This window comes from Gnatocerus cornutus, chromosome 2 (genome assembly GCF_029298725.1).
Source record: "Gnatocerus cornutus isolate USDA-ARS CGAHR chromosome 2, icGnaCorn1.1, whole genome shotgun sequence".
In the NCBI taxonomy this organism is placed as follows: domain Eukaryota; kingdom Metazoa; phylum Arthropoda; class Insecta; order Coleoptera; family Tenebrionidae; genus Gnatocerus; species Gnatocerus cornutus.
In genome coordinates, this window is record NC_142234.1 from 6,377,692 (window position 1) to 6,394,381 (window position 16,690).

Below are 16,690 nucleotides of genomic sequence, written 5' to 3' on the forward strand. Positions count from 1 at the left end.
CTACTTTGTTTTTGAAGGTAGAAACATACCAAGATATAAAAATGATAAACATTTTAAAGAGGTTACTATAAAAAAGTATGTTAACCACTTATGTATAGTTTATCTAAAAATTCAATAAAAAGTTCACTTTGAGATAAGGAGAATTAGAATCAATTTTTTCTGAGATATTAAGCGACATACTAACAGACATACACGAAGCCACCTGTCCCCGTACTTATCAAATAACTTTTTGTAAACAATTAAACACTGTAATCCACTTTAAATTCTGGATTAACAATAAAATACGACCCTTTTATCGAAATCATCTTTTGTCAACGGTAATCTGTTGATTTAATAATTGTTACTCCTATAAAAGTCGAACTTTTAACCGCTCTTAGTTAATCGACAAAATGAGAGCAACTATACTGTTAGTGGCCCTTTTGGGTTTTGCGGCTGGTGCCTCTTATGAAGGGTATAACTATGTTACAAATAAACAAAATAGTGCTAACACTGCTTTGAAGGTACAAAGTTTTCAAATTTGCGATGCCACAAATGAGGGAGAGAATCTACATTCAGTCTCTAGCAGCCAACCCAGATTTTGACTTTTGGTCACCATTTAACACAGTCGGAAATAACGTTAGCGTCATGGTTGCACCAAGGTCCAAAATAATATTTGAAGATTACTTGAAAGTTCACGGAATTAATTATGAAGTGGAAATAGAAAATGTGCAAGCGTAAGATTGTGATAAAATTTTAGATGTGTCTTCTATTTTTGTTTTATAGTACCATTGATGTAGAGAAACAGTACCATGCTTCTCGACCAGCACTAAGATCTGGCAGAATCAGTTTTGATCAGTATCTGCGACACTCCGAAGTAAGTTTGACTAGACTGTAATTTTTTTTATTTAACTTTTTTGTAGATTAATGATTATCTTGCCCAACTTGCTCGAGACTACTCCAGTATTGTTTCTCTTGAGAACGTCGGTCAATCGTACGAAGGTCGCGACATGGTCCTGATACGTATATCCACAGGTGCCAGCAACCCTGCAAAACCCGTCATCTTCATCGATGCCGGTATTCACGCTAGAGAATGGATTGCCCCAGCAGTTGCTCTCTACATAATCAACCAACTCGTAGAAAACAGCGCCAATAGAAATCTCATCGAAAACCTCGACTGGATAATCCTTCCAAGTGCTAACCCTGATGGTTACGACTACAGCTGGACTGCTGAGCGTCTTTGGCGTAAAACACGTTCTCCAGGAACATCTTGCAACGGTTGTGATCCTAATCGCAATTTTGACTTCCACTGGATGGAGACAGGAGCTAGCAGTTGGGAGTGCTCTGAAACTTACGCCGGAAAAAAGGCTTTCTCGGAGGTGGAAACAAGAAATTTGAGAGACTATATTTTGAAAACTGCAAATATTAAAGCGTATTTGACTCTGCATAGCTATGGGCAATATTTGCTTTATCCTTGGGGCTACAGTAGTGATTTGCCTGGAAACTGGAAGGAGTTGGATGATCTAGGACAGAAAGTTAACGCCGCTATCAAAGGAGTTAGTGGAACGAATTATACAGTTGGTAGCTCTACAAATGTGCTGTATGCCGCTGCTGGTGCTAGCGACGATTGGGCTATGGGTGTAGCTGGAATTCCCATAGTATACACTATTGAACTCCCTGGAGGAGGAATGTATGGGTTTGATTTGCCTGCCAGCAGAATTAAAGGAGTTTCAACTGAAACTTTTGAAGGAATTAGAGTTTATGCAAACCATATTGTCACCAATTATAGTAATTAAATAAATTCTTACACTCATTCTGAGGCTTATTTACTTTTTATCAGTCACACTGAATAAAATACAATTTTAATGACAGACATTAAATTATTTGGTCAAAAACTGATTAAAATTTTCTTTATTTTACTTTACTCTCTGGAGTAATAAAATAATGTCACAATCTAAAGAATCGTTTGATTGATTGGCAATAAACCTTTACCTGTAAAAATGTCGAGAAAACACCATAAACATAATTCACCTAACGCACTTGGGATTTCTGCACTTTTGTGAGAATTTTTCAATCATTTACTTAACTTTCTTTGTCTAAACTGAAAATTTTAACCAAAATTAAATATAATAATAATAATAAACAATTTTACTAGACAATTAATAACAATTTATGTATCCATTTTTTGATCCACTGTGTTAATTAATTGATTGCAAAACAGATAAAAACCACTTCAACCTTGTCAAATATCTGTTTAAATCAATCAATCAAATAATGTTATGTGGCTTAAACTCTGGATTAGTAAAAACGCTCTCAATCAAATTGTATAATCGCAAATCTAATGGGATTCGAATTGTCACATAAAACACAAAGTTTAAGCGCTGCTTTTTAGAAGACAAAGGGTAAGTTCGTGTACATAATAAGTTTCAAGTTCTTACGATAAGAGAAGTGACCTCAGAGGTCGACTTCAGAAATTCACACTGTAGGAAAGAATGTTACCCTCATCTAAATTAATTTTAAAATTTATTACACTCGAGATGACCCATGTAGTTACAACTTCAAAAAAAATACTAAAAAAAATTCTAATTGTTGTTCCAGACGAAACGTGATATTATTTATTAAAAGTTAATAATTTTTCATAGATATAAGTTTATACAAGTTATACAGCTACGTGAAGTTGAATGATCACTTGCTAATGTTTTGACGTGCCGACTCCTATCAGTGAATAAATTATAGAGCATTATTTGAAGATTTCAAACAATCAAAGTACATATGAATTGGGTCAATCATTGTTAACTTCAATTACTAAATCGTAATAACTATGTCAGTAAAAATAATAGGAGCAATGGTAATGTCAGTTTACTCACCTAAAAATAAAATGTTGTTCAAATGTTGTTTACTTAAGGCACCGACAACAAAAAATATTAACTCGTGCGAGATGCAAATACATAATCTCGAATTTCTAAGCCTATTGGGTTAATTTTAGTTGCTTATTTTACAAGACCATAACGAACCACTTTAACCATCAAGTGAAGATTGTAAACACACAAGTGGCGCAGCCACAGAAAGTATTAAATGGTAGGAATACCATAAAGGCGGAGCGCCTAAATGTCAAAAAACTAAAAACAGTTATTGTTGTAAGTTTTATGTTCTTTGTGCTACATAATTGGCGATAATTTTGATTCCTTCCCAAGTTTCCGTAACAACAGGAAGAATTCTTCCAGGAGGTAAATCAAAACCATCTGCTCCTCCCCCAGGAAGCTCGAATGTCAGTACCACGTCAATACCAGCACCCCCCATGGCCCAGTCGTCTGTACATCCAGCAGCTGGGTATAGAATTTCAGTTGAACTTCCAATGGTATATCGAGTTCCATTAATAGCAGTAATTGCGTCTCCAGCTTTGCGAGCAAGTTCATCAAGTTCTCTCCAGTTATCAGGGACAACACCGTTGTTGTAACTGTATGGATAAAACAATAATTCACCATAACTGTGCAAAGAAACGAAACCAACAATATTTTCAGTGACATTTAGAATATCTCTTAGATTTTGTGCTTCAAACTCTGAAAACGCAGCTGCACCAGCGTATGTTTCAGAACACTCATGTGAACTCGCTCCATTCTCCATCCAATGGAAGCCAAAGTTACGGTTACCATCCGTGCCCCAGCACCTATCTCCAGGAGAACGAGTTTTTCTCCACATTCGATCCTGAAACGAGATGTTAGATTGTTGGTTTAGCTGCGCTGCGTTATACCGTTGTCCACGTGTATTCATATCCATCTGGATTTAAAGATGGCAACACAATCCAATCGAGATTTTCAAGAAGATCACGATTATCTTCAGTTTCTACCAACTGGTTGATGATGTACAGAGCCAGAGCTGGTGAAATCCACTCTCGCGCGTGGTTACCAGCTTCAATGAAGAAGACCGGCTTTGGGCCAGAACCATTGGAAATCCGAATGATGTTCATCGTGCGGTTTTCGTAAGAGTGACCAATTGAACTAACTCTAACAAGATCCGGATAAGTTGTTGATAGTTTAACTAAGTAAGAGGTGATCTCCCGGTAACGTAAATATTGGTCAAAAGCAATGCGGCCATCTTGGAGGACTTTGCGTTGGTGGAATTTAGTTTCTGCGTCAATGGTTCTGGACACAAATGAATTATTACTTTAAGATGAGACAAACTTACTTTTGGACGTCGTCAATTTCGGCAACGTAGTCAATGTTCCGGGAAATAAGATCTTTTTCAAGTTGTTCTTGGGCTTCCGGAGCCACCATGAGCGTTACAGGAATCCCCATCTTGTTGATCTTGGACCAGAAGTCAAATTGAGGATTTTGTTGCAAGTTTATTAAAAAAGCATTTTGGCATTCTGTTTTAGCAGTGACTTTGTAGACTTTGTAGCTAAAATTACAAATTAATAAGTTTAATCTGTTTTGATTGAAAATTCTTTTTACTTTTCGTAAGTGACACTAGTGACAAATCCCATAAGGGAATAAACAAGAACGGCTACCAAAAGCATTTCGTGCTTTACGGTGGCTGCCAGAAACGGTCCTCTTTTATTTCAGATTTTATCTGATTCTTGATCTGTCTACAATGATGAGTAGTTCTAAAGTATAAAAATCTATTTTTGTCTTATCTTGATCAATCAACAGTGAGAAAGGTTCAAATATTTGCTCTTCCTTCTCACGCCTCCGTTCATATACAGAGTGAGCGCCAATCCCCAGTCATAAATCCGAATTAATGAATGAAAAATACAAACGGGGGAAATGTTCATAAAGTTACAGATCACGTATCGAGGTCGGAAGCGGCAGCTTTAACATTTAGAGGCGAAATGTCACCCCAGAGCTTTATTTGGATCCGCAGACGTCCCGAGCTCACTATAATGAGGGAAAGGTCATTGAAAATTTATTATCATTAGCTGTCATATTTTTTGAAATATTGGCAGTGTATTAGTCGACGCGTCTTCGACTGGGCTCCCAATTTACGTCAGCTTGATGGATCGCACCAGAGGAATCGAAAAAATCAAGATCGAGAGACGATAATATGAAAATAAAACAGATGCGATTGATTACATTTACGTGATGGATTTATCGGAGTCGTCTGGAGACCTTATCATTGTGAATAATAGAAATGTTGAGTGGAAAGTGTTAAAAAATGAGAGAATTCTGGTTTGGTCTGGTTGAGTTTAATAATGCACGAGGTGGAAAATGAGAATGCAAATTGTTGCGTATGGAGGTGCTAGAAAATCCCGAGAAGTCTATTGCCAGAGAAAAGAAGAGGATTTGATAAGGGAGGATTTTTTAGTTCCAAATCAACATTAAACGATTTGATTAAATGACAAAATTCTTCTGAGTACTTCATTTGTTGTTTTTTAAAGAAAATTTATTTTATTTAATATTTTTAACGAATTTAAGGTTTTTCAGTTCTACATAAATTGCTTTTTAACAGTTGGCAGGTAGTTTGGTTGTTATTTAAAGACGTTAGTTCATAAATGTCAACGCCAATATTATTATGTGTATTTTTAAATTAAAATTGTGTTTTAAGATTGTTACTTTTGTAACTTGTCAGGATTATTGCAAATATTTTTAACCCACGACATAAAATATTTTAGACTTATTTTAAAAGACCCAGTAGGCAACAATGCGTCATTTTAAAACTAATAATAACCCGCAACAAAATTTTATTTAGATATTTAAATTTTTGAATCCATACATATTTAGATTTTTTGGATTCCTATTTATATTTTGAATCCTAAATTTTTAATTTTTTGAAAATTATGCGCCGCAGATCCTTTCAATTTCTCAAGGTTTCTTTTATTTAGTCTTAGGCTTTATTAACTACTTTTTTGTTTCAATTCGACAATCAATTGAAAAAAAATCACACATTTTTTGAATTTTTTGACAAAATCAGAGGTACCTGAAAATATCTCTTTAATTTTTTTTGTTTTAAATGCGTTAGTAGACTGTTTTTATATTGGATGCGTTAATAGCTTTGTTACTATAGCAACGTAGGAAAAGTTTGTAAAAAAAATTGTGTTAAATATGTATACAAATTAGGAAAAACTCGTTTTTTAATACTTCCATTCATAATCGGTCCTCTTCGACCTTACGGTGTACCTATTAATAACAAATTGCACCGATTCAAATCTGGCAATGAACGTCACGATTTTAGTTTTTATTACGACAAATGTCTTTCGATATGAACCTCAAGCTAAACTCAATCGGCACAAATCTGTTGCGGAATTTCAAAAGGAATTTGTACGTTTTGCATTTTAAAACTTGCAAAGTGGATGTTGTGGGTGAAAAGTGTTGGCTGCGATGCTCAAGTCCATCCGTTGTTTTCTCGCATCTCCACTACGAACGTTCTTCTAATGGCCTAAAGTAATCATGTCTGGCAACCATCAAAATATAACGATAAAGCTGTGCTGAGACGTTTCACGCCTTCGACATAAATCTAGTGCGCTCTCCCGGGATCCGGGAATCCTCTTAGTGGAACGCGTGTGTGGGTTCCCCATGGATCTTCCTTACGCGAAAGGATTACACCGTGCACATATTCGGCAACCAGCTTCGTGTGATACCCATTGATAAATTGTTGAGCTTTCGAAAAACGCCTCCTCGACGTCCACTTAACGACGTCTTCTCGAGCAAATTTCGGTCAAACAGCGAAACAAAGCCATCATAGTCATGAATTGGCGGAATCTAATTAACAGCCATTGTGGACGCAACGGATTGAAAGGAGGATTCGCAAATCGCGTGTGCTGTGTGAGCGACATCAAGTACCGACGAGGAAATTGGTTCATCCTCTTCACTGGAGAGTTTTAACAGTCAACATTCCAACAATGTGACCCTGTCGAGGACGCTTCACTCAGATGGAACAAAACTATTCCTAAAACAATCACTGTGTTTGGATAAGAACGGATTTTGGCCTTTGTGATTGTGTCGGATGGTCTCCATTTGCTCCGAGTGCCTGCTCACCACGATGACTTCGACAAACGAGTTTTCTTGTTAGGGTGGAGGCCACTTCTGGAAGAAGAGTTCTTTATGAAGCTAAATAATGTTGACCACAATCGTTTTCCTCTTTGCTCATATCTTCAAAGTTATTAAAAGAATAACTTGGCCTTAATCGATACGAAGTTATGGCACTTTTGGCTACCCATCTCACTTTCTGGAGGAGAGATATTTAAAAGCTGTCGCGTGCTGCCGTTATATTACTCTGACAGAGCATTCATCACCACTCCCGCGCCCGTACGGCCTTGCACCGCTACGCTAATTGTGTTTTATGACGACGACCAACCCACCAATTTTTCAACTTAGTAATCAAAAGTGAAATGTGCACAGGATTCCTCAGCACAACACTTAAATTATGGCTGAGACGCGGGAAACTTTACGAAATTTAATGAGTACACTTTTTACTATTCATTTCAAAAGCATAAAATTAACGAGAACTTTTAAGTTTACTCTTTATTTAGGCTTATGGAGAGTCTTAGGATAAAAATCCAGACGTAATTCGATGATAGGATGGAATTAAGATTGTAAAAAAAATCACATTCATCAAATCGTTCTTTGTTTTATAAAATTGACCAAAACTTGAAATAATTCAATTAAAAATCTTTTGAGCGTGTCTTGTAGCAGGTTTACGGTTCTGCGCTCTTAATAACAATCTCATTACTTATATAATAAATACCTTGACATAATCTCATTGTATGCTTGTATGCTAAGCAAAATTCGGGATTTCCACTTAGCTGTTGCACACTCCTTTCTCTTATTAAATTTTTATAAAGTTGGCGAAAATAATTCACACGTAATGAAGAATGAGAGAATGAACCATTTCAATGCTCTTTTGATAGTAAAAAAATGGCAAGGATCTTACTGAATAAAATCCCAGCATTTTTTTCTTTGACTTCATTAATTCTTAAAGCCACGTTTTGTCTGGCCCTACATTCAACAATCTCATCCTGAAAATATTTGCTTTACGGCGAAAATGGTGAAATAATTTATTTAATTTGGGAAGTGTACACAAATCCCTGAATTTAACTTTTAACAATGCTGGTAATGGCTTCATTTTTTTCAAGATCTTTTTTCAGCTTTCCACTGAGACCCGTCATTTTTCTCATGAGTATTGTGGAAGTTTCGTAAATAAATTATGATGGCAGATATTCACGTGGTGGACATAGTAGAATTATATTTATTGTTAACTAAAGGAGGTAATTGTTTTCAGATACCTCTTCGCAGTTTCATATTGTCTGCACAGGTGTGTAATATGGATTATCGTTTATAATTTCCAACTTCAAATTTTCTGGAGGATCACTGATTTTTCCGCTTCTATAAGCAAGAGAATTAATTGGCTTGGATCATCATCTGAGTGTGAAAAGGTTTCATATACCGGATATTAAAATATTTACCAGAAGAAGACCCTTTATCCTTTTTGCTTCGCCCTCAAAACACCTTACGAATTATGTAACCGACTAATTAATTTTAGGTGAGCTTTATTACTCGGACTTAACCCAAATGAGAATTAAATAAACGGTTTGGGAAAGGAAATTCCGGAGTATGCGTGAAATTGGTCCGATTATAAGGTTTTTATTAGATTAGGGAGTAGAACAAAAAATATATAGTTCTGAGCTAAATCTGGTTTTAGCTAGCTGAACAAATTCTCGAGCATTACAGTCTATTTTAAATTGTTATGCATTGTTCTCGGTAAAACACAGAAATAATTTTGTAATTATTGATAGTCACGCCATTGAATAGTAAATTAATTATAACCGTTAATAAACATGAAGGAAACGACGTTTTAACGTCACTCATAAACTTCCTCGTATTACGTTATAAATTTGAAAAATCTAATCTGAGTACAAGAGCTAAAGGTCTAATTTTTATGCAAAGGCTGAGGCTATAAGTGATGATAAAATTTATAGAGAAAAAAGTAAATGCAGTGTCCAGGGCTAGAGTCACGCTATATGGCTGTAAGAATATTGAATTATTATGCTGATAACAGAAATGAAATAGGAACTGTGCATACATATTTTTTAATTACGCAGAGAGAACGATTTAGATTTTTACATGGAGGATTAATTAGTCGTGAGTGTCAGTACACGCTTGTCTGCCATTTTTGGCCCTAATTAGTATAAATGATCCATAAACGTAATGGAAGTCGTGTCAGAGTTATCTCTCTCGTGATTCGAAATGTGGATTGAATTCCACTACAAAAAAGATTCCTTTGTATTCAAAGAACAATATCAAATCTATCAACGAAATCTGCCTTCGTCTAGGCGCTTCATTTGCTTACATTTCTTTACATTCTTTTTGAAAGTTAGCTCATTACTGCTTAACATGCAATCACTTTATAATTAATGCAATTATTCACTTGTTAGAAACAAAACTGAATGCGCGATAATTGAAATTCGTAGTAATTTTAATCACAGCGATAGATGTTGCTTGGGGCGATCCTTATGCTTTGTTCTTTCTTTTTATTATTGGAATGGTTTCGTATTTCTTTCGCGAATCTGACATCAAAGTACCTCTAAACCTTTCTAATTAATTCGACGCTACGGGCGACTCTTTATTATTGAGCAATATAAATTCCTGATGTACGCAGAATTGTGAAAAAATATCTATTCTGGAATCCAAAACAAAAAATCTGTCTAATTGTTTTAGAATCGCAATTACCGTTTGGTTGATTAATTCTCAGGCACATTTTGAGACACGTCTCTGTATCGAACTTCATTAAAACTCTTCCAAATCACCAGATTCTCTCACGTTCCGCAGTTGGTCGAATATCCGCAGGGCGTCGCGACGCGTCCATATTCGAAAACAAAGCGCCAGACAATGTTGCGGTGAACTGTCCATGCTAACCACAACCCAACTACCCTCTTCCATAAGAGAACCACAGAATGGTTAATACTAAATTTGGACCCGTTTTTTTCCTTTTAAGACAAATAAAACTCATGCAAAGGGACTTCTAAAGTCAAACTCGGCCGAAACTACTCCGCTTATTTCATTATGTCGACGCGATAATTCCGCAATCAGACTGGATGTCGGAGCGCAATTAAAACATAATATAATTGCAATAAAATGGGATTTGTGATAAGGGCATGGACTGGGAAAATTTGTGTTATCTGTGTTCTAGGGGTGAGATGAAAACTGACAGAATAATTTCCTGAATGGAAACTACCAGCGACCGGTCAGACATGCGAATGCAAATTGCAAAATTTACGAAATTGTGGAATTGAGGGGTGGCAAAGACACGCACGAATGAGGGCGGAAAACGAAGAAAACGGAAACGAAAAAATTACATGGTGGTGATAAAATTTTATTAATTTTCAGGTGGGTTTAAATGCAGTGTGCTGTTTTTGCACGCATAGTGCAGGGAAATTTGTTTAGATCTGATCCGCCGAAAGCAACAGTTTTATTATTTTAAATATTCTTGTGATAAACAAATTTAAAACTGATGTAAATTGAAAACGACAATTTACCGACAAAATCCTTTGGGGTTTGTTTATTTTATCGCTGTCAGGCACACTTGCATGCATGTATGATTTATCTACTTTATAGTGAAAGTATACTGAGGGAGCTTGGAAGTGAGTTACACTTCTCATTGGGAAAAGTTTATTGTGGGCCACATGGGACTATTTTGCCTGAAATATTGCGAGGGAGACGAAGACATCCGCATCAGGTGAGCTAGAATATACAAAGTTATTGATTCTACTAAAATATTGGATTACTAGGTTTTTGATCGATAATTTTTCCATGAACTTCTGGAACTTTTATTAATGTGCACCTTGAGAATTTTTTTTTATCAATATAATAAACCTAAAAGCATGTTATCGTTTTTACGTATTTAAACGATACGTTTCGCTCTATCTACATATTTTACCATTAAAATAAGTGTCGATGTTATGTGCTTTTGCATCACAGTTTAAAATGTTGGTCAAAGTTTTGGTTGTAAGCTTTTTTGCTCTTGTTTTTAGTTCCCTCGTACATGCAAATAACAATCACACTTTGACACATGAAGAACAAGTTCAAGAGATCGAAAAAAATCTGTATGATAATCTGATTCAGCTGTCAATTCTACTTGGACCTAGTGAAATGTGTGAAAGTGTGCAGAAACTGTTGACGGCCCTTGAAAAAGCCTTGGCGCCAATGGACATACATCCGATGAAAATATGGCCTTTGATGGAACGTTATTATCGGTGCAATGAAACAGAAAATAGAAAAAAAAATAATAATGGAAATAACCAAAAGGATTATATTGATATTTAGAGAGTAAATAAACGTTTTCGGCTCTATTTGGTTTTATTTTTTACTACATATTAGTTATTTGCCTAATATGTTTTGTTTCAGTTTTCATTTCAAAATACCAGTTGATGAGTTTTTCAAATTGTATGTCGAGGAGTCCGTTCACGGATTAGAACAACTTTTTGCTTGTCCAAAAATCTCAATTTAAAAAATTACAAGAAAAAGAACACTTTAACTGTAATTTAATACTCCTAGTTGCCTTTGAGGTCTTTCAATAGGTATATTTGAGTCGCTTAAATGCAAAATCTAATATCTGCATTCAACCCTTATTTTTCGAGAAATAGAAAAGGCTCTACTAGCGCTTTTACTTTTAAATGTTGGAAGATAAAATTTTGTCAGTTTGTAGTAAAAAGCTTAGAAATTACAAAGGTCAAGCTGTTTAAAATCTGTCAAGAACCAATATTATATTGCTGTGTCAAATTTCGGTCTGATGCAGATGTAGGGTTTTGCATTTAGGCAACTGATTTGTTTATTATACATTATTGTATGATGAGTTACAATTATGGGAATACAAACCCTATAGAACGTGTTAAAATAATATGGCATTGACGATCAACACTTTTTGCTCGCGACGGTACGTTTGGGCATAATTTGGGTTATTATCTTTATCGCTTACCATGACACAGAATTAGTCATATTTTAATAACTCGAATGATGAAACATTATGACATGACTAAGGTATCACCGACTCAATATTACTTTAAATTGCAATAACTATGAGTTGTCTACTGGCAAGGAACTAAATAATTTTGTGAAACAACATTAGTTTGTTATGATTAAAAAATATAAATAAATGCTAGCCTTGTATTTAATTACTATAATAACACTAGGCAATAAATTTTGGAAAAGATTTGAACTGGAAAAGTGGAAAGTCATTTCTAAAATGGAACGACCTCCTCAATCTGGACCTGATGGAACAAAATGGACTGATTTCGAATCGGAAGTCGGTTTTGCTCTATTAGGTACGGATTCAGAGATATTCTTGAAAACATACACCTTTAAAACATAATATCGATAACAATTATCACTAGGATTAATTATTAGGATATTTAAAAAAAAGTAATCTCATGTCTCAACAAAACAATATTTTTAATGATTTTTGCATACAATTTTACATATAACTTAAACATTATTCTTACATCGATTTTTCATTGTTACGAATGCATCATTGAAAAGACTAAAAGATTGCCTTTTTGACACGTTGGACCAATGGATGGACGATTTCCTGGAAAATGCGATTTATTAGACATTACTGGACACATATTAAGTTTTAAAATGGCTTTAGTGCTAATGCAGACCATAATAAAACATTTTGTCGGTTTAAGTTGTTAAGTTCATTTTTGAACAAAATGCGTTTTCAATTTTATAAAAATGAAAACAAAAAGATGCAGCGTTAGATTTTTCATGGGTTATTTCAGGGTTTAAAAATCTTTTTTTTTTATTTCCAAACTTCTTGCATCATGAAAGCAAATTCTTGAAAGAAATTGTTTAGAATTTTCTGGTCAACACAAATACTTGTCAATTTGTGGGAAAATTATCACAAAATAACAAGGTGGATGTAACTAGAAACTTATTTTTTGCATCTTTACTTGAACTTTTTTCTGTTAGCAGTAACGAATGAAGTTATTATCAATTTTATTTGAGCCAAAAGAAATATCTAGAATGATACGAAATCGTCATTTATTTAGAATGTAAACAAGTAGACTACAGTTTAGCATAATTTTAATTCATGATCTTATATTCTGACCAGTAAAATCATTTAGACACGCGAGATTTATTAAAATATTATAATTTAATGGGCATTTATTAATGAAAATGTTAACAAAATTTTCGAAAGTCAACAAAACGTATTTTTGTTTTTAAATTAATCTATATTCTTTGCTATGTAACTTCTAAATAGCAAGAAATAATAAAGTTGTTCAACACCACTATAAAAAGCAGAGAATTGAACCTTTATAATGGCCTATTAGGTATATTAAAAGATCAAAGTACCAATAAAAGTTCCATCCAAAAAAGTATCAAAATGTGTTTTTTTTTAAATTTCCGTCAGTTTTTTTAAATATTTTTGCAAAAACCGTCGACTTTTATGGATCTTTAAGAAGCTTATTATTTAATTGGCTTTTCAATGATGTATTATAAAGTTTTATGATTTTGCAAGCTGTTAAGCAAAACTAAAAAATCAAAAAGAATGCAGTCCAAATCCTAGCCTATAGAACAAAACGGGCTTCGGATTCAAAATCAGAAATGACTTAGAAATGACTTTCTACTGCTCCTCCAGTACAAATTTCGTCCAAAATTTGTTGTTGCAAATACGTAGAAGCTAAATAGGAAAAAACAGATTCCATTATTTTTTCAATTTCGCTGCAGTGTTCTGAACACTGGTGGCCTTATGATAATTTATTAAAAAAGTGTTTCAATATCAGTATGCCTTCCAAAAAGGACACGTCAACTTTTAGAATAAAACAACAAAACTGATAAGAGTATTTCAACTATACCTTATTTGCACACGTTTTATGGTTATTGTTCGTGCAGTTCTTACTGCTTCGTGGTTTTCATTTGAGTTAAAAAAATTTGAGTTGCAATGAAATTACCGTATTTTCTTGTTGAGGTACGTAACTAACACATTTTTTTAAAATAACTTTTAATTGTAGGTTGCATTGGTAAATATTTTATCAGCTTCTTCTGATTCGATTCGCTCTAATTCTTTGGATGTGAAAACCGAGAAAAAAGGCGGCGGAGTTGAAGATTACATGTTCTTGGCTAAAACAATGTTGGAAACAATGTCATACGATGATTTCTGTTCTTTATTTAAAACGGTTCGTGGTCATGATGAAATCGATCGTTTGCTGAAAGAATTAGATATTCCAAATATCGATCAAGAAAAGTTATGGGAGTATGTTGATCAATATTTAGGTTGTGATGGTTCTGAGGGTGATAAGGCAAATTTGAAAACGATTGTTCAACGTGCGGCGCATCTAAGAACACATGTAAATGCAGGAATTTCGAAAATATTGGATGGCTTTAGAAGTATATCCGATGAGTTATAGCTGATTGTACTGCAATCTAGAATGGTAAATAAATAAAATACTGTTATTCTATGATGTGTGGATCAATCCAACTTTAGCGAACAGGTTAATTAGAATCAACTTTCCAACTTTTACCCTCGGAATAGTTTTGTACACAGATGTTGGTAACAGTTGAATAACAAGTTACATTTACTATTTCAAGAGAAGTTGTCTAATGCATCAGTAAATTTAATCTACGTCTGAATTTTAATTATGCAACTCAGTTACATAAACAAAAGAGAAAATTGACATTTGTCTAAAAACTTTAATTTTCGTCAACATTGTGTGGACGGTTCAGCGTCAACTCAGATGTGAAGGAAGTTTGCATAATGGCCTACAATTATTCTAAAATGGAGGCGCGGCAACATTGTTAGAATAGGCGATTTCCTACAATCAACGGCCAATTTCCAGTCCATCTTGCTGAGGGCTGGCAGTTGGAACGCCTGTTGACGGCAGACTTGTTTTTGCACAATTAGTGTTGTGTTGTTGTAAGAGGACGACACAATAAGTTAGTTAAGATAAAAGTACGGGACTTGGGATTAATTTCGGCTAATTTGGTAAATAAAATGATGAGAATAACGCCATTTTTAACGTAATTTAATTACACCAAAAACTTTTCTTTGCTTCCAGTTTGATAATATATCTTCATAAAGCCAAGTCATCTTCATAAAGCCAAGTCACACCTCTGTGTACTCAGTTAAGACCTAGTTGAATACCTTTATTATGTCATTTGTAAATTATGTTGTATGAAAGGCAATGTAGCGCGACGAAGTGCCGACGCTTTTGAATATTATCAAGCATTTTCCAGGTGACATTGCAGTGGCCTCGAAGATGGAGGATCGTCAATTTTTACGATGTCGTTTCCGCTACTACTTAGATACACGGTTTCAGGAGTCGGTTACGATATGTTTGCAAACACAACTTTAAAAATGGAATTTCATTAAAGTCGTAAAGAGCTTTACTGGAACGATGATTCTCTTCAATAATATTAAAGTTTATTTCATTCTTTTGCGTTGGTGTGTATTGTGTTACAATACAAACACTTTTGTACATGAAGAGCTTGAAAATAAATGTGTGCAGAAAAGGACAAATTTGCTGACATAGAATGAGACTAATAAAATGCTTTCTATGAATCTTGATATTGTTATAATTGAAAGAGTTCCATTGGCGTTTATTTTAAAACCCCGCATCTTGGAAACGGTGAAATAATGCATGACCTAAAACCTCTAGGAAAAGGTAATAAGCATCAATTTATATTTTGTAATAAATGTTTCCTTTTATACCTTATTGTTTCTTCAGAGGCGTTTCCTTATTTCAAAGCGACGGGACGTCAAAGGCATTTACTTCAAAATATTTCATAAATTTCTAGTGATTGCATAATCCTCGGCCATTTAACCCAAACAATGGTCCGATTGTAAAACTGGCAGTGTTAAAGTGATTCAAAGAACCCGACCTTTCCTCCACGCACTTCGTTTATTTGCTCTGTCATCCATTCCTATCGATCGACCTGCTGGTGAGTATTTACTTCGAAATTAAACGTTTTAGTTTTAAAGCTTGTTTGGGCCTTTCATGCATGTTGAGCGATGTCCTGAGGGAGAACCGTAGTTATTGGAGGCGACAGATGGTTCGATTCTCACGATGGACTCGATTAGATCGGAAGGTGGTGGCGAAAGGAAGACCACCAAGTGAAATATGCATCACCTCTAAAATATCTCCTTATCATGTTCCAACAGTTGAGACCTTTGAGACGATTCTAATTATTAGTGATATTGTTAACAAGTGGCCTTCGGCGGCTTTAAGCGCTCCCTTCGGCAGCATCCCAAGTAAATTAATGACTAGGAGACAAGTCGCAACTTCCTTTGTTCAGAAGCTTCCAGCTTCTTTGCTATTGGATCCATATTCAATTAGTTCCTTTGTTCTAATATCGAGTTATGGGTCTTCGACTAGAGCACGCTCCGTTCGCTTTTGCGATTTGATTAACGTTATAATTGTTTTTCTAATAGCTCAAAAGTGTTTCGCTCCGATTTGCGTAACTGTTTATTTAGTGTTGCTACGATTCACTACCTCCTAATGAGTTTACTCTCTTCCTCTGTATCAAACAGGCCTTTCAACTTCCATGAAAATGGAACGTCTTTAAGGCAAAGTATTCAAACTCTATGCTTTGACATGAAAGTGACACTGTTTTAATGGGAAACAAGGAAATACGAGCATGGTTAATAGGATTCAGATATTCTCTGTTTGTTTTAGCAAAAATTACCAGAAGCTCGAAACACTGACAAGAAATAAATTATATTAGCATCTTGAGCACAAAGTAGAAAATTTTGCTTTTTTTGTTCAAAAACACGTCCCGCTTGCTTC

General features: G+C 34.8%; 4 protein-coding genes across 4 annotated transcripts; 3 read left to right on the forward strand and 1 right to left on the reverse strand.

The window, feature by feature from the left end:
• The first annotated feature begins 389 nt into the window (after positions 1 to 389).
• On the forward strand, positions 390 to 1,772 carry LOC148178340 (carboxypeptidase B-like). The gene is made up of 4 exons (XM_088050453.1): positions 390 to 451; positions 501 to 713; positions 763 to 853; positions 900 to 1,772. The coding sequence occupies exons 1-4, from the start codon at positions 390 to 392 to the stop codon at positions 1,770 to 1,772; spliced, it is 1,239 nt and encodes a 412-aa protein (XP_087906579.1).
• A 1,333-nt stretch (positions 1,773 to 3,105) lies between these two features.
• LOC148178341 (carboxypeptidase B-like) lies at positions 3,106 to 4,539 on the reverse strand. The gene is made up of 4 exons (XM_088030283.1): positions 4,428 to 4,539; positions 4,162 to 4,374; positions 3,728 to 4,118; positions 3,106 to 3,681 (listed from the first exon to the last, which is right to left on the reverse strand). Exons 1-4 carry the CDS (start codon positions 4,490 to 4,492, stop codon positions 3,121 to 3,123), a joined length of 1,230 nt encoding a protein of 409 aa, XP_087886409.1. The 5' UTR covers positions 4,493 to 4,539; the 3' UTR covers positions 3,106 to 3,120.
• A 9,210-nt stretch (positions 4,540 to 13,749) lies between these two features.
• LOC148178342 (uncharacterized) lies at positions 13,750 to 14,365 on the forward strand. The gene is made up of 2 exons (XM_088030222.1): positions 13,750 to 13,875; positions 13,919 to 14,365. The coding sequence occupies exons 1-2, from the start codon at positions 13,849 to 13,851 to the stop codon at positions 14,312 to 14,314; spliced, it is 423 nt and encodes a 140-aa protein (XP_087886348.1). The 5' UTR covers positions 13,750 to 13,848; the 3' UTR covers positions 14,315 to 14,365.
• Positions 14,366 to 15,151: 786 nt separating this feature from the next.
• On the forward strand, positions 15,152 to 16,675 carry LOC148178343 (uncharacterized). The gene is made up of 2 exons (XM_088030221.1): positions 15,152 to 15,568; positions 15,632 to 16,675. The coding sequence occupies exon 2, from the start codon at positions 15,906 to 15,908 to the stop codon at positions 16,401 to 16,403; it is 498 nt and encodes a 165-aa protein (XP_087886347.1). The 5' UTR covers positions 15,152 to 15,568; positions 15,632 to 15,905; the 3' UTR covers positions 16,404 to 16,675.
• The last annotated feature ends 15 nt before the right edge of the window (positions 16,676 to 16,690 follow it).

Bases quoted from the DNA above. Each gene is read 5' to 3' on its own strand.
- LOC148178343 (XM_088030221.1), top strand. From the start codon at position 15,906: ATGTTGAGCGATGTCCTGAGGGAGAACCGTAGTTATTGGAGGCGACAG.
- LOC148178342 (XM_088030222.1), top strand. From the start codon at position 13,849: ATGAAATTACCGTATTTTCTTGTTGAG. The intron at 13,876-13,918 runs GTACGTAACTAA...TTTTAATTGTAG, and splicing joins TACCGTATTTTCTTGTTGAG to GTTGCATTGGTAAATATTTT.
- LOC148178340 (XM_088050453.1), top strand. From the start codon at position 390: ATGAGAGCAACTATACTGTTAGTGGCCCTTTTGGGTTTTGCGGCTGGT. The intron at 714-762 runs GTAAGATTGTGA...TTTGTTTTATAG, and splicing joins GAAATAGAAAATGTGCAAGC to TACCATTGATGTAGAGAAAC. The intron at 854-899 runs GTAAGTTTGACT...ACTTTTTTGTAG, and splicing joins AGTATCTGCGACACTCCGAA to ATTAATGATTATCTTGCCCA.
- LOC148178341 (XM_088030283.1), bottom strand. From the start codon at position 4,492: ATGCTTTTGGTAGCCGTTCTTGTTTATTCCCTTATGGGATTTGTCACT. The intron at 4,375-4,427 runs GTAAAAAGAATT...TTGTAATTTTAG, and splicing joins ACTAGTGTCACTTACGAAAA to CTACAAAGTCTACAAAGTCA. The intron at 4,119-4,161 runs GTAAGTTTGTCT...ATTTGTGTCCAG, and splicing joins GAAATTGACGACGTCCAAAA to AACCATTGACGCAGAAACTA.